Raw genomic sequence first — 17,179 nt, 5'->3', positions numbered from 1 at the left:
AAACGGGGAGGAGAGGAGAGGAGAGGAGAGGAGAGGAGAGGAGAGGAGAGGAGAGGAGACTCAACGCCCATGTCAACATGAGCTCAAGTCGCCCCCTGCAGGTGAAATGATCAATTTATTTTACCTTAATCGATTATTTAACCTATAGCCACATAAAGGAACATACACGAAATAAGTAAATCCAGATGTTCCATGTAAATCCAGGTGTTCTAGATAGGTAAGATATTTATTCAGGTCGTTATACAAAAGTGTACTGCATCTGCATTGAGGTGTAAAAACTTTACATAAATAACATTCCATTATTATTAGTAATAGGCCTATTTGTAGCAGGGGGAGGAGGGGAAACTGGACAAAACTGTCAATTAGGCACCGTCCACAATATACATGGGATTTTAATTTTTCAATTATTTTTTTAAGTCAATCCAAACAAATCTTTTCATCAAAAGATGGATTACCATGAAATCAGAATTCATTAATTCAATCATTAATAAAAAAATACAATTTGGTCTGAACACAGTGAAAAACAGGAAAGAATTAGCTACACTATAAAACTATCAATGTAACATGCAGGTGGGATGTGCACACCTAATTTCTCCAAAGAAAAATCAAAAGACAAAGTCAGTGGTTTTAACTTTCAGCATAATTTATTTACAGCAGGAACTATACAACAAACTGCAACCAATAAGAAGACAACACACGCTGAACAGCTGACCCTCACTGCTCTGATAGTTTTTATAATTTAGCAGCACAATTTATATGTAAAATACTTTCGTTCAACATGCAAATGTTTAAATACAACAGAGTGTCAGGGACAAAAAGTCACACTGTGACTGACACGACTTTTCATGTAACTACAGCACCTTTACCGAAAAAGACATTATCAGTGTCAGTGAAACTGTGCGACTATAAACACCTGCAACACCTGATGAATGTCTCTGCCCTGTTCTTTCAAACAAACACATTACATCAATTTTCTTGTAACAGCTACAATACTGTTGGCACAGTTCGTATCAGTGTATTTTCTTCACATGATGCTTTTTTTGGATGAAAGCTGTTGGTTAGTAACTTGAGCAGTAACTTTGAAGCAAAATCAAAACTGTATTTACAAAAACAGAAACAAAGTAAAATGTGGAAATTGACATTTCAGGTTATAACGCATGTGATTTTATCATAAAGAACAAACCTTATATATTTCACTTTGAAATGAGTGCACGGAAAACTGTAATTTTATGCAGCTCAATCTTGTTTGAAAATGCTGCTTCAGTAACTTAAAATGCAACAAAGTTTATTTACAAAGCCTCTAGTGTTTTAAAATTGTAGTTCAATGCTATCAATAGAAAAAATCTACAGCAGCTCTGTCAATAAATAGATCATTGTTTTCACACATAATCCAATTACGTTGAGCAGAATTTGGCTTCAGGTTACATCAATAGTTTTCTCTCTATGGAGCATGAAGAGCGACAAAAATAATGCATCATATTCATTTAAAAAGGGACTCAGTGAAGACATTTTTCACCCCGCTGCATTTCCAGTCTTTAGTGAACACACATACCTCCACGTGTTGCATTCAGATTTTAGCTGCCCTGGGAATTTGCACACACTCACTATCAGCTCTCATTCCCATAATCAGTAAATAACATCTGTCTGATGCATTTCCAGACATATTACTGCATGAGGTACTCTGTTACTGTTGGTGCGATATGTTTCTGAATACACAGTTTTGAGTTTTTTGGCTTTCTCAAAATGAAAGCGAGTGAGTTTCGCTTTTGGAAACCGAAGGTGTTCGGTGCTTCATCCCGTGCGGATGTATGCAAACTAAAAAGTGAAAATGGTACGCAACGTTAAATTTCTCTCATATATTATAAATATAGGCTTTTCAAAATCAAAAGTGTACATTATATACAGACAATACAGTATATATATTTCACAACTGCAGCTGGTTTTAGAGAAATACCCCGAAAGGCTTAACATTCATTTGGGAAATAGGCACTTAAAATACATCCTCTAAAGTATCTGATAAATCAATTCACATTAGCAGCTTTTTTTTTTTTTTTTTTTTTAAAACTGGTTAAAAAAAGTGCAATTCCCTGATGGAGACAACACTGGTGTGTGTGGTGAATGTCTGCCATGAGGAAACCCTCAATCAGCTCGAAGACAAATCCCAGTAACATCAACCCTTTCACAGAGAGTGGGAGAGATACAGTATATCGATAACAAAGTAGTGTACCAGATTATATATAACACTATGCTGTGTTTTTCTCTGCTAAATAGTCAATGTATAAAATAGGTACAGCTGTCTATATCTTTCCTCAGTATCAAAATGCATTGTTTCCACACACAGTTGTACCTCTGAGGCATCTCATCTACAACTGTGCGGTGTCTCACAAAAGCCACTCAAGATACAGTGAGATTCTCAGCTATGTTTGAGGATTATTAATTTCTGATTCTTAATTAATGCAATTAATTAAAAGTGTGAAATAAAAGAATATGGGTTTAAAAAATAATCTTTCATGGGATTTGGACACAGTAGCCGGCACTGTGCCTACTAATGCAGCAAGATGAGTGACAAACATTTACCAGGACATCTGCCAAACGCGAGCAAATTTGCCAAAGGAAAAGATGAGCCTAATTTCATTAAAAAGCTTTTGTAATTCATTTAAGGTCTTTTGTGTAAACAGCCAACATGCAGAAATGTTGAGCAATTTCAAGGAGGGAGAGCAGTAACATAAGCTGAACTCTCAAAAAGTTCAAGTTCATATAAGTTATCTAAAAAAAAAAAAAAAGAATGGGGATCATCATATCATTCTGATATACTGTGGATTAAGCAACCAAAATAAAGTTTTAAATTTAAAAGATTATTTGTACTGTACAGCTCGTACATACCTTGAAAAAAACGTCATACCTGTGGTTTTGCCTTTGGTTGCTCTCCACAGCTTGATTTGTTTTTTGAACTAAAATCTTGGTTTTCAGGCGAATGGAGATTCATCTTGTCTCTCTCTTTTTTTTTTTTTTTAATCTTTTTTTGTCTCTTACCAAATTAGACACTATATTTGGTTGGAATTAGGAATCAACTCAAAGCTCTGAGGGAACAGGTGCATATAGGTCTCCACATATCCCCTGGATTTGTAGCTATTTTGAGAGTTTGACACGTCGATGTTTGGAGCCAGAGTGGATCAGTGAACCTCCCGTTTCCTCAGGAATCTTCGTCGTCGTCATCGTCGTCGTCTCCGGTGGCGTTCTGTGCGTTGTGGAAGAAGGCCTGCTTCTCTGTGCCCATTGGCTCTCCTTTTATTGTGCAGTTTGGCGGGTAGGCGTCAGAACTGGTCAACACTGCCTCCGCGCTGTTTCGGATTCCGTAGCCGAAGTAGATGATGAAACCTACAAATGGCGTAGAGATGATTACACAAAGATACATTCATTTTCAACAGCACGAGGACAGTAAGAGATAATATCTGACATTGTTGGCTAAAACTCCAAAGTACCTAAGGCCATCCAGATGGTGAAGCGCAGCCAGGTTCCTCTGTCGAGCTGCATCATCAGGTACACGTTGACAAACATACTAATGACTGGGATGAAGGGCAGCAGGGGAACCTGCGAGGAGAGCCGTGTGCATATTTAATGAGTAATAACATTACAACTTTAGATAGAAAAGATACACTCTGAGTATAAAGTGACAGAAAACACCTCAGCCTGGTTTATTTGGTTATAGCCAATGGACTTGAAAAATGAACAACTTTGCATTTATTCCAAATAAATTTCAAAAGCCTTGACATACATTTAAGGTTATTACATATTTTCCAAGCAGCCATTGGGTTCCATTCATCTCATTACTGCATGAAAAATGTTTTAGCGTGTGTTCACTTTGATGGAAAACTAAATTCGAGAGAAACCTTCAGGCTCCTGTAATTTGATTTAAATAATGAACTGAACCAAACAGAATGCAACCAATTAAAAAAAACTTATGGTGTACTTTGTAAACAGTCGGCAATAATGTCAAGTAAACACAATTTGCAGTGTAAAAGATGTGTAGTCATTTACAGCAAATCCCCCTTTAATTGTTTTGTGCTGTATTTTTAAAGTGGTCACAGTGCAGAAGTTTAGCTGTTTAACTCTTGGGTGAAGGAACACACTCCTACCTTGAAGGCGAGCTTGGTCTTGCTCTGTGGCTGTCTGCACACAATGAAGGTGAGAATCAGACAGACCAGCATGATAACACTGAGGACGCTCAGTGACCAGGGTGCCAGTCCTCCTTGAACAGCTACAACACTGAAGACACACACCAGAACACCTGAGTGGAAATAATAATAATAAAAAAAAACACATTAAAGAGAGAACATCAGATGGTTTACTGTATCAGTGATCAGGTGACTTATTCAGGCACTTTCACCCAGTTTTCTCTGGCCTTGTCTCTCACCCAGTATACTAGTGCAAATGTTGACAGCAAAACCAGACAGCGGGGACGGCTCTGTGTTTGAAGGGAACAGGAGATTCTTCAAGGTGAAGCGATCCTCCGGCTGTGGTAGCATGTCGGCGTTCCCCTCGCTGTAAGTCTCGACGATTTCGGGCTCGTCCTGAGTGTTGGCCATCTCATACGCCACGTTGGGCTGTTCAGGCTGGTACCTTCGGACGGCAAAACAGACAGTCAAAACCTCAACTCCCAAAACCGCTGTTTTCTATGTTAAATATGCTACAAGGGTTTAGGACCACTGTAATCTACTGTAACATGCGTAAATTACATGAAACGCATGAAATATATAAACTGTATTTTGGGCTGACACATTTTAATAAGGCTGGAGATAGATGAGGTAGGAGCTTATAAATGATTATCTCTTAATTATTAAAATTATATTGAACTTTGATAAACTCTCAGTGTCTGTTCTCATCCTCAAAGACTCTACAATCCTGTCTTTGAAGACTACTTTTCATATCACCGACAGCTCAGATCAGTCATCTAGAAAAAAAATGAAACTGAAACACTTGCACACACATTTAGATTAACTGCTCTGATTGACCTCTGACTGGGGATTTCCTCCTCAGTCTGAGGATGGACAAATATGGTGTTGTTCAGACTGGTAATCCTCTACAGGCCAGTCAAGCTTAGGCCGGATATATAAGCACAGAGATGAGGACTACCTGAGGACCAGCACACAGGCAGCAACCAGAGTATAGGCCAGCAAGGTGCCAATGGACATGAGGTCAACCAGGTCTTTCAAGTCAAAGAGGAACGCCATCACAGCTGCAGGACACACAGGACAAGAACACACATCATTAAGAGGACAGACTCCTTCAAGTTAATCAATAAAGTCATAAAAATCATAAAGTGCATTCACCACAATATAATGCAGACAGTTTCAGAGTTTTTACATTTTTCTATTTTTAGAAAATCAGCAAATCTTTTTTAAAACAGCTCCATTCATTTACAACCCCACGCCATCCTCCTTCCACAAGGGGGCACTGTTGCCTTTGGCCTCATCTCTGCTACCTACCAGACATAAGCCCTGCCACAAAGGTGGAGATGATGGGCGTCTTCCTCTCGCTGACACGTGCCAGAAACGAGAAGAGCAGACCGTCGCAAGCCATAGCAAAGATAATGCGTGGGAGCGGAAACATGGAGCCAAGGAGACTAAGCCAAGGATGAAGGAAGAAGGAGGAGGAGGAGGAGGAGGAGGAGGGGGAGGCAGAGAATTATAACTCGAACAAATGTTCCTGAACCCTGGTTTCTCACACAAGGCCTCAACTGCAGCCACTCTCTGCAGCCTGACATCCTGATAAACAACACAGCAGGCTGTACTGAGGATGTTACGCCGCCAGATTTTTACATGGCAACAATATTAATTCTGTTATATTTATATTTATTCTGTGTCACCATATTGGTTTTGGCTGAGTGCTTGTGCTGAGGCCGTGTGCACCAAGAGTCTTTTAGGGCTCTGACAAGAACCCCGACCAGTTAGTAGGTTTAGATGGTGACCTCACCTGCCACAACACCTGATGTTACTGTAGCTGTTAGAGGGGCTTTGGTTCGTGGGCTGATTTTAGCCAAACATTTGAAGAGAAGGCCATCTTCTGCCATGGCCCAGATCACTCTGGGCATTGGGAACATGGAGCCTAGTAAACTAGTAGGGGAGAGAGAGAAAAAGCATGCCGTGCAAGTGAAGGCACACGGTTAGAACAGGGAACAGGGTGTCTGGATAAATTAAGTATAGCAACTAAGAACCAAAAACACACCAATTGCTTTTTATATAATTGCTCTATGTATATACTCCGCATGGCCAAAAAGTATGTGAACACCTGATTGCTGAACATCTCATATATTGTATTATAACAGCCTCCGCTCTTATGGAAAGGCTTTTTTACAAGATTTTTAAGATTCATTCCATTTCAACCACTAAAGCAGAAACCAATGTTGCGCTTCTGTGGGATTCATCAGCATTGTAATTCATCCCAAAGGTCTTAGATCGGGTTGAGGTCAGGGCTCTCTGAAGGTCATGTTCGTCTACACTGAACTCAAGATAGAAAATAATGTTTTTATGTCATGTTGAAACAGGAAAGGGACTTCCATAAAAATGGCTGGAAGCACAATACTGTGCACGCTACTTGTTTGCTGTAGCATTAAGAATTTCCTTAACTGGAACTGGAACCAATAAAAAACAGCCCCAGACCAGAAGTAAATAAAAATTAAACAGCTGTGTGTCCACATACGTCTGGCAAACAGATCATCCAAGACATTGCAAATTAGCTTAAGCTATCATAATATCCCTTACAAAAATCTAGCCACATTTTTGGAATTAAAATTAGTCCTTAAAAGACTAAAAATCAAGATAGCCTGTGGTGTTAGACCACCGACACAATGGAGCAGTGTTTTAATGTGTGGCTGCCCATTTTGTTTGCTCTCATACACGGGGACGCACGTGAATGAGAAGCCATCAACGCCAAAATTTAACACATATATACTTTGTCCGTGTTGGCTATATATTCGATGTATTCAAGTGAATGAGAAAGTGGTCTTGCACCTTTGGACCCACTGTATATGTATGTGTATGTTCTGTATGCATGTGTGTATGTACGTGCGTGGCTGTAGGTATGTATATGCATGATAGTAACCATTGTATGTGCATGTAGCGGTACATAGAGTATGTGCAGTATGTAGAATTCAATGTTGGCGTAGACGGTTTCTCACACACATGCATGCAGGTGACACGATAAGAACTCCTGCCAATGGCTTCACACTGCTCCACTGATGTACAGGTGGCTGTACAGTAACACACCAAGTAAACACAATGTTTGTCCCAACAAAGCACAAAAAAGATGACAGCCAGTATGTTACATGAATATAAACAATACAAACATAAAAAATAAAAAAAATGCAAATATTTTATGATGAAGGAAATGTATTCAACACTTTTGTTAAACCTCATTAATTCACACAGTTCCAGTAAGTAAATGTAAACTCAGTGTAAACAGAACTTTGTTTCAAAGAAAAACTCCCCAGGGGTCTTTAAGTAACAGCATTAAATAACATCATCAGCTGTGTTTCATAGAAATCTACTTCAAAGAAATCATACACAAAATTCCCTCTCAGTGGATCAGCTCCACAATCTGTCATCTGGTACCCATGAAAATCCATGAAGGGTTTTACAACCAAATTAAACAGAAGAGGATACAGTAAACTAATATTCTACACTCAGTGTACTGGACATGAATTATTCACTCTTAAAAATGCATGCAGAATAATTACAAGTCCTCTCTGACTTGTCGTGCTGAGAGGCAGAAGAGCCTCTTACCTGGTCGACAAGGCGCATAAAGAGCCAACGGCCACTGCATAAGTGGCTCCCTCCCAGCCCACATAGTAAAAGGCCACCGGCAGAGGACTGTTCTTGTCCAGCATGTAGTAAGGCATCATGACGGTGAGGGCTGCGGACACGCCGAAGTACGCCACAAAACAGATAAGGAGCGAGGCCACAATCCCAACAGGAATGGCCCTCTGGGGATTCTTCACTTCTTCTCCTGGGGAGGAAAAATAACTGCACATGTTAAGAGGATGGGGCTCATGTGTGTTGATTATCAGGGTATTTATTATAATGTTTCCTCTCACCTGTAGTGGCGATGCAGTCAAACCCTACGAAGGCATAAAAACAGGTGGCTGCACCAGAAAGGACGCCAGAAAAACCAAAAGGCATGAAGCCGCCTTCACCAAGACTTTCCTTTGATGGTAAGGAATCAGACACACTGGAGGTAAAGGGGGAAAAAAAACATTTGATTGTTTAAAACTCTGGCATATCATTAGGAATTCACATTTTGGGAATAAGCGTTTCATTTCACCCACTTGAGGCTGGAGTTGGTGGTGGCATTGAGGATTTCTTCAGGGTTCAAGCTCCAGTTTTTCAGGTTTCCTTTGACCAATCCAGAGATGATCACAAAGAGCAGCACCAGTATATTGATGCAGGTGAATACTTTATTTACCAATGCTGACTCCTTCACTCCAAATACAAGCAGTCCTGCAAGCAAATCCAAAAGACAATGTGAAAGATGAACGCCTATAACAGGAAAAAAAAAAAAAAAAAAAAAAAAAGATGAAACAGAAGATTTATCCGAGCTGCTCCTGACCTGTCAGAGTGAGTATGATGAAGACAGCAAATATGTCTGGGTACTCTGCCAGGACACCCGGGGCGTTCATGGTCATGTACCGTCTGCAAAATTCCTCAATATGCTTTCCAATCAGCTCATCAAAGGTGGCGCTCCATGCTCTGGCCACACTTGACGTTCCTGTGCAGAGGAGAGTATTTATGTAAACTGAGCAATATCTGATGTAGCGGCCAACTCCTTTCCTTCCTGATTTAAAGTGTCTCACCAATGACATAAGAGAGGATGAGGTTCCAGCCCGTGATAAAGGCCCACAGTTCTCCGACCGTCACATAGCTATAGAGGTAAGCCGAGCCAGTTTTGGGAACACGGGCTCCAAACTCGGCGTAGCACAGACCGGCCAGGACAGAAGCCAGGGCAGCAATGAGGAAGGAGAGGACGATGGCAGGACCAGAGCTGCTCCGGGCTACGGCACCAGCGAGCACGTAGACGCCAGCGCCTAGCGTACTGCCAACACCCAGGGCCACCAAGTCGAACGTGTTGAGGCATCGACACAAGCGGGACTCGTCTGTGTTACAGTCCACAACCTTCACCCGCAGCAGCTGCTTCCCGATGCCTTTTAATGTCGCCAGAATCATCCTGGCAGGCGCTCTGTACCGAAAGCTCTACAGCAGATACTTTACCTGTTGGCACAACAGGATAGGAGTGTTGAGATTACTGTGCATGTGTAAAAAGACAAAGAAAAACACTTAAAAAAAATCATGGTGCTGTTCCAGTTCGGTATTACTTCCTGTTAAACATGCGTCTATCTTTGAGGTTCAGTTTGATTAATACCGATAAATCAATAATTACAAAGTGCTGATGTATAATATGATGTATGTATAATTATTTTAAATGAAAGCCTTTTGCCCAGGGGTCGCACAAGCAGGTCACCATCTACTTATTTGATTTGGTATAGATTTTACGCCAGATACCCTTCCTGACGCAACCTGGATTTGGGCCAGGGATTGAACCAGCTACTCAGGGATCAGGGGCCAACCTGCTCTACCACCTGAGCCACAGCCCACAGTTAGCATTTACAATGAAGACACTCCTAAATTCCATTGCTAACTTTGTGTTCAGACATTGAAGACGGTGGTATGAGAATTTGGACGTTATCACAACACGACAACATGATGAGCGTACACCCATTGTAACGCACAAGCTTATTCGTCCTCATTCATCCACAAGAATGATACAAAGTCTTAATTCAATGAAGAGGTGCTGCTGAAATTCAGACTGACATTGATATAAGCCATAGATCACACAACAAGCTGTATCAGGACACAGGAAATGAACTTACACGTGCGGGCGAGTCTGAGTTCTTCACACCTAAAGTAGTACGACATACTATTTAGCATGGACTGGACCACATGAGTACCACAGGATGTTCATACGAACACACATTTTAGTTTATCAAATTTTGTCAAACAATTAAAAATATATACTACCCATTTATATTTGTAGAAGTGTGGCTCCCTCGCGTTATATTGCTTAGAAAATGGTTCTGATCAGGTTGTTTTTATGGGAGCAGGGCTCTACGTTTAAATCGAGTAAAGTCAGCTTCATACTCACTGGTGCTGAATCTGCATACTCTTATACAAGTTTTACTAGTACTAACACAGCTCCTGATTGGACATGAATTAACATATTTGTCGTCAGTACGCAATATATTGTTCTCTTACTTAATTACAATTATCAGCTATTAATTTTGATTGCTGCAGGTTAGACTGACAGCAGAGGAGCCTGCTTGAGATGTGAAATGTTTGCTGACTTCTCTTTCATCAAATAGAAACATGCCAAATAATCACATGACCATTATTGTTTCCAGACACTGTCATGCTTTATATCTCACTGTTATTATGTAATGAGAAAACACAAAGAGGTACACCACACCATGATGTTGCCAGTCATTCCAGAACAGGATTATCTGTTAAATAAATTACATTGTGATGTCTTCTAAAAATCATGGCCGTCCAAGATCCAATTTCCAAAAGCCTCTTCTACAACAACACAGCAGAGACAGATATAGATCTGCCCAGCAATACAGACAAATACTCACTATCACAACACAATACAGAACAGGATCTTCTGTCTTCACTGATGATCTCAGTTTCTCTACTTTCAGTTCATAAATCCACTCCAACACTTTCTCCAGAGTGCAGCTGTAGACTAATGGTCCATGTTTCAGACGGACAGAGCCGAGAGAGACGTTTACATGCGGTGGTTTCGCACGTGACACAGACGCCTCTTAGTGTACAAACCATTCAGGTGTCCAGCTCACAAATAGAACAGTGACACATCACATGGCCGCAGGACTCAGACTCTCAGAGCAGCTGTGACGACAGCCATATTCCACGGGCACGGGGACTGACTGACTCTGGCAGCCGCTATCGATTATCATCGAGTCATGAACACAAGATGCGACCCGATTGTGCCGTTTCACCCTTTTACAGCAGGAATACAGTCATTTTACATAAAATGAAAAAGACTTAGGGTGCTGATTATAAATTTGCCCTGTATTAGGAATTTTAAAATCAAATGAGACAAATGAATCATGTGCTTTGCGAATATGAAGGCGCAGAGGAGTATTCCTGCTACATATCAGCCAGTTTGGATTTGTGCAGAACATTCTTTCCAGGAAAACGAGGTTCAAGGACTGAATGAGCCGTAGCTGTAGTTGAACAGCTTTGTTCTGTCTGTTGTCTGGGTTATGATAACCGGGACAGTTGGTGCCAGACGTTTCATTAGGCCAAAAGTTTGGTTGGACCAACTTGTGGAAGCCAAAACAACCCCTTGTGAATATGTATATAATACGTGTATTCAAACCTGCATCTGTTAACTAACACACACCTCTCACATCTGTCAAAACTGTCAACAGAAACAGGTCCTTTAATAAAAAAAATTTAAAAAATGTCCTTTTACATTGCGTAAGGGAGAACATTTGTCACATCGCAGCCCGGGCAAAAGGGGCAAGAACAGCGAGAGGTTCAGGACTCACCACAGGCACATATTGTAGCGTGCACATGATGTGACATTAGTGGCTGAGCTAAAAAAGGGTGGGCAGGAAAGGACCCTGCCCTCTTCTCAGCCAATCACTGAACTCACCATCTGCTCATGACACACAGAGGCATGGGGGTGAATTTGGAATAGCAGCCAGTCACATGCACTTCACTATTTGGCCATGGGCAAAATACTTTTGCTCCTTCAAATGTCTTTTAAGATAGCTGTGACATTGTTTATTATTTACTATGACGCATGAGGAAGTAAGCACAGCCACAATAAGACCTCAATCACAACTCAAATATAATATGTAGAAAATACATCTGAGGTCACATTTAAAAATGAGTATGACTTGGATCCACAAGCACTGATTCTCTCCATGTAAAGTGATGTCAAAGATAACATTACATGCTTATAATATAGTTGACGTGCACTCAGTCATTAATACTGGACCTGCTTATTTGTGTTGACTGAATGCAAATGATGCTGCAAATGTTGCATCCATTACATACGCAACACACGGACACCTGCAGAACCACCTGTGTCTGGGAAAACACATTATCTACAGATTTGAGTTCGCAACTTGACATTTTTCTCACATGAATCAGAGACATGCTGCCGCTACCCCCCCCCCCCCCTATTTAGCAGCACTTCAAAAAGCCCACCTGCCCTGGTGGTGTAACTGGTGGATGGAGCAAACGAAGTGCCATGTGAGGGCGATCATAAAAACAGACAGCTCACACAAGTCAAACAAACTTTCCTTTCCAGGGATTTAGGCCGTAGTGGCACCTCTAGGGCCACAATGACCTTGTAACATTAAAGCTACACAGGACAAAAACATCCATTAGAAATGGAACAACTGCTTCTACTATTTTCTGAGCTGTACTGTGATGTTCATACCTTCACAGGCCTCAAAGTCGGTTTTGAATACCCATGTCATGTTTATTGCCCTTGTGGAACAAAAAAAAAAAAGACAATTACTTAGACTTAAAACTAAAACAATCCTCAATCCTCCTTGCATGGCGCACACAGATTAATGTTCACTGAGGCCTGAATATCTCATATATTATTTGACTGGTACTGTAACTGTGCATAACCACATACTGTGCATAACTATATGTTACACGATTGATCGACACTGCAGCGCTTGACTAGCTCAAGTCCATATCCTGCAGTTGTGAAAAATATCTATTTCAATCCTCATGATATCCATCATATGATGACCATTAGTAACCTTTAGTACTGTATGTATAATCTACAGTGCCTCTCACACATACGCAGGGCAGCCAATAATAGTATCGTGCGTGATGGAGATTGTGACATGTTGACACCCTGGTTGAAAGCCAGGTGCCGTGTCAAAAAAAAAAAAACAGTCCCTGTTAGAGCTCAGCTGACATGACCTTGCAGGCTTCTCTCTGATTCAGTGTTTACATTCTGTACCTCCCTCATCGCTCTGTGATTTTAGATTAAGTTATAAAAGTCAGAGTGACAGAAAAAAAAGCAAAAAGAGCATTGATCCACGAAACATTTCTGATCGGCATTTCTAGCTACATACTCACATATGTACGTGCCGTAAAAAAGTTGAGGTGTCCCTGATTTGCAGAGTCTGACCACTGGCTGGCACAATGCCCATAAAATTGCTCCGAAATATTAGGAAAAAAAACCCAAATAATTAATAAATTAATTTGGCAGGTGGTCACACTGGTTATTTAAAATGCACAAATGCTCGTTTGAATTCATTTGCATCTGTTTAACAAAGACTGTTGAGCCTAATTGGCCGACATGTCATTTTTACATTTCTTTTCTAACTTTTCTGCAGACAAAATTGTTGTTCATTTCCAAACTGAACTCAGGTGCAAACACGGAGCCCCAAATAAACACTGATCACTACAGATTTTTAATAAAACCACTGACTTTTTTCTTTTACTGTTTTACCATGGTCACAAGATTTCAGTGTTAGGTCAAAAAGTACATTGTGAAAGAGTGTTAAAGCTACACCAGAACAGAAGTGAACACCTCCTCATTAAAGTGAATGATGGCGGCGCCATGAGGTTCAACATACATGGAGGGCTTTACATACGTAGCCAATATTAGCCTAATATGTTGCCCTTACTGCTCTTCAAACCTTATGTCTGGGTTTTCTTTAATCAGGAAAGTGTATAGTGTAGCAGACTTAAAACATGAGAAAGCACAATAGCCCATTCTCTATCACACCAGCGGATGGACTGACTGGATGCAGTAAAGACCTTTCTGAGATCAAACTTGCACCACCAAATTTTACATCGGACTCAATTATCAGCTGTGCAGAAAAAAAGGAGCTTTATTTTATTCTGCTAAGTTTATAATTATAACAGTTTTCTTGGTGAATTTCTGAAACGACAGATCTTTAAAGGACAGGTTATATTTTTTGTTTATCTACTAAAGTGCACTGAAAGATTCCCTGAGTTGTTTTTTTTTTGCAGTGTTTTCTTGCTGAGCTACAGGTACAGGGAAAGTAACACAGTAAAAGATACCAATCTTATTTGAGTAACTCAGACTTCTCAGGCCTCTTGTTAGCTTTGGCTAAGAAGTTGCAATTCATTTTTGCACGTCTCTTACACAGGAAATGCATTAGGTAGGGATTTGATTTTGTTCAGTTTGAACTCTGCATGATTAATGTTTTACTTATTATACACACAGGGATTGTTCACAAAATTGGGCCAACATGCATTTGTCTGCATGAAAAAAATTGATCAAAAAGATAATTTGTGCAAAAAGATAATTTAATTGAAATACTCAAAGCTTCACAAAGTAACAAAATACATTCTAAGGCTGTTAAGACATAAGTTTCATCAAGGTCTTTATTATCTGCCCACATTAACATCTGGATCTGGACTCACAATAAAATAAAACATTTCATTAAGTCATATAACAATGCTAAATATGTGCAAGACGTTATGTTTGTGTACAGTGTGGGTTCGCGTGAGTTCAACCCCACACCACTGGTGAAAATGACACTCTTTCTGTGGCGCTATAAAAGGCAATGTTTCTCCTCACGCTCAAACTCGGTATTTTAAAACTGTAAACAACCGCACAAAACTTCTTATTATTCTCCCTCTATCAGTGCATCATCAGTGGAGATTTTTTTCGCGCACCCCCTCGGCTATTTTTAACGTCTCCTCTGCTGGTATGAATAGAAAAAGTACAGTAGCTGCTCTCAGATGCTCCCAGGTTATGTTGCATCAGCCGGATGGTTCCTGGTTCCTTTCAGACCATGTGCACCGCTTCCTCATGGACTGCTGAGGAATACGCATGGCACAGACGCCACCATGTTGGTGGTGTTGCTTTTTTCTTTCTTTTGATAAATGGCTAAATCCCTTACAAATGCAACACCTCTCTAGAAAACAACTTTAATTTCAAAGAAAGAGCCTCGTTTTTAAACTTTAAACGTCTTACCTTCTTTAAGAAGTCGCCGGCCACTAAAAAGCTGCCGCCACAGTTTGCGCGACTCAGCTCTAGACAACAGTCGCATGAAACGCTCTCATCGGCCTGACACTTGAAACAGACGGTTTGTTGAGAAGGATATTACACACGCGCACGGAGGTGTAGCCCTCACACGGACAGTGGGGAGTCCGCCCAGCTGTTTGCGTGAGACTCCACCCGATTCTTAAAAAGAATATCAGATTACAAGTGTTACTTTTTTTTTTCTTTTTTTTTCTGCAGGGACGAGCTGCAACCATCAGGTGGCGCTCTTTACAAGCAAATGTCCCCACCAACTCCTCCTGTGTGTCTCCTTGAGGCATCCTGGATGGTGATCAGACACAGCAACGCACCCTGTAGTCATGTCTTAATTTAAAATTTGGCTCTGTATCAGTATGCGCATCTTTCCCCGCTGTTCCTCCTTTCCTTTCATTGTTGCATACAAAGAATTCACATTAACACAGGATGATTATGGATCGCTTGTGAAGTCGCAAAACTCTCAGTGGGGAGAAGCAAAGCTGCTACGCTTACCATTCTCTACGTTTCCTGCTGTGGCTGTGGAGCAGCACCATGTCGTGATGCACCAGGATTTGGGATTATGAATATAAGGGGGGGGGGGGGGATCCAGTAGTCACCACAGACTGTTCAGCAGAAAGAAAAATGAAGCCACACTAGTCATGACTAAGCTCCATCCGGCCCTGGATGGAGAGTTTCCTTCCATCCGGATCAGTCATTTTGAGGCCTTGCTGAAACTAACTGCAGAGGTTGCTGAGATCAGCGGGGTATTGGCTGCTTCATGATTCCCTTCTTTGCTTTGACTATAACTACTACATGTATCAAAGCTTGCTAAGACATAATTGGTAACAGAAGTGCTGTATACGCTGCCTTATCTGACATTTCTAGATTTACGGTTGACTGCCGCTCACCCTGTGGGCCAATTGTGGATGGCCTTGATAAATGGGAGTCAGTGCTCTAAGGTGATTTTGAAGTAATGCAGTTCCTGTGAGACTTGGAGAAGGAAGTGCTTCATAAGAAATACTTGCACGTTCTCCCTTCTCCAGATATTGCTGCATTTTGCTCCTTTTAGATATAGTATCCTTACATTGCTGGTTAATCGTTTCCCACCCAAAGGACTTATCTTAACCACTTTCATGAATGACAGCCAGTTGATTCTGTGTTAATGCAGTTCTTACTATAGGCGTGCTGGTGTTTCCCAGCTCTGGTTCTCAGGAGCTTGAGTGCTGATGGTTTTCATTCAAGCCGTTTAATGAGGACTGAATAGACATGAGACACCAGGAGAATGCAGTTAATTACCTTGTACAATAGAAAACAAGTGGCACTTTGGGTCCCAAAGATCTGCATTGGAACCAGTCACTGCCAGTGTTCTGTATAGGATGAAACACCGAGCGGAATGACAAAAGGAATATCAGCACTCTTTGCTCTCTGCTGGGCCCGACAACAGTCCCATCACACACATTGATCTTCCCTGTCCCGCGCTGATTGCAGAGCTCTCCACTAAGACTGTCTGATCCACGAACCAGTGATCTTTACAATTGTATCAATCACATTAAAAGGAAAAATTCAAATCAGTCTGACCCATGAGACTGAGGATCCTTCCTTCTCAAGCTTTTGATAATGACATTTAAGGAATACTAACATTTCTTGGGGAAATTCACTCGTTCGATGTCTCACCGAGAGTTAGAGCAATGATGGATGATTGATATCAGTTTCAGCTTGATCACATGTTCAGCCTTGCGTATAGCACAATCACTGGAGGGCTCTGTCAAAAGAAAAAATATATACATAAAAGTAATTCCAAAATTAGCCCGTTTGTGCCTCCCATGCATTTCTATTACAGTCGAGTCACAGAGCTAAGCATCGTTTTTCTAACAAGTAAATGTTGATAAATACGATTTTCTTTTTATCCGTCTCCCAAGTTACTGTACTGTTTCCTTATTCAAACAAAGATGGTATCTGGAAATGATGTATGACCATACTCAGTTTGTACAAGTCAAACTAAAGCAAAAAAGTCACATTTGTCTGTATTGTATTATTCTATATTTTAATATGAAATAATACCAATGAGAAAACTTGCAAA

General features: G+C 40.8%; 1 protein-coding gene across 1 annotated transcript; it reads right to left on the bottom strand.

Annotated features, from left to right (window-relative positions):
- Positions 1-622: 622 nt before the first annotated feature.
- Positions 623-16,966, bottom strand: LOC130167863 (high affinity cationic amino acid transporter 1-like). The gene is made up of 12 exons (XM_056374373.1): positions 15,058-16,966; positions 8,849-9,263; positions 8,605-8,763; positions 8,324-8,495; positions 8,093-8,226; positions 7,782-8,004; positions 5,974-6,113; positions 5,134-5,236; positions 4,415-4,620; positions 4,137-4,288; positions 3,483-3,591; positions 623-3,378 (listed from the first exon to the last, which is right to left on the bottom strand). Exons 2-12 carry the CDS (start codon positions 9,216-9,218, stop codon positions 3,194-3,196), a joined length of 1,953 nt encoding a protein of 650 aa, XP_056230348.1. The 5' UTR covers positions 9,219-9,263; positions 15,058-16,966; the 3' UTR covers positions 623-3,193.
- Positions 16,967-17,179: the final 213 nt, after the last annotated feature.

This window comes from Seriola aureovittata, chromosome 4 (assembly GCF_021018895.1).
Source record: "Seriola aureovittata isolate HTS-2021-v1 ecotype China chromosome 4, ASM2101889v1, whole genome shotgun sequence".
NCBI lineage: Eukaryota > Metazoa > Chordata > Actinopteri > Carangiformes > Carangidae > Seriola > Seriola aureovittata.
This window is presented reverse-complemented; position numbering and strand designations above follow the sequence as displayed.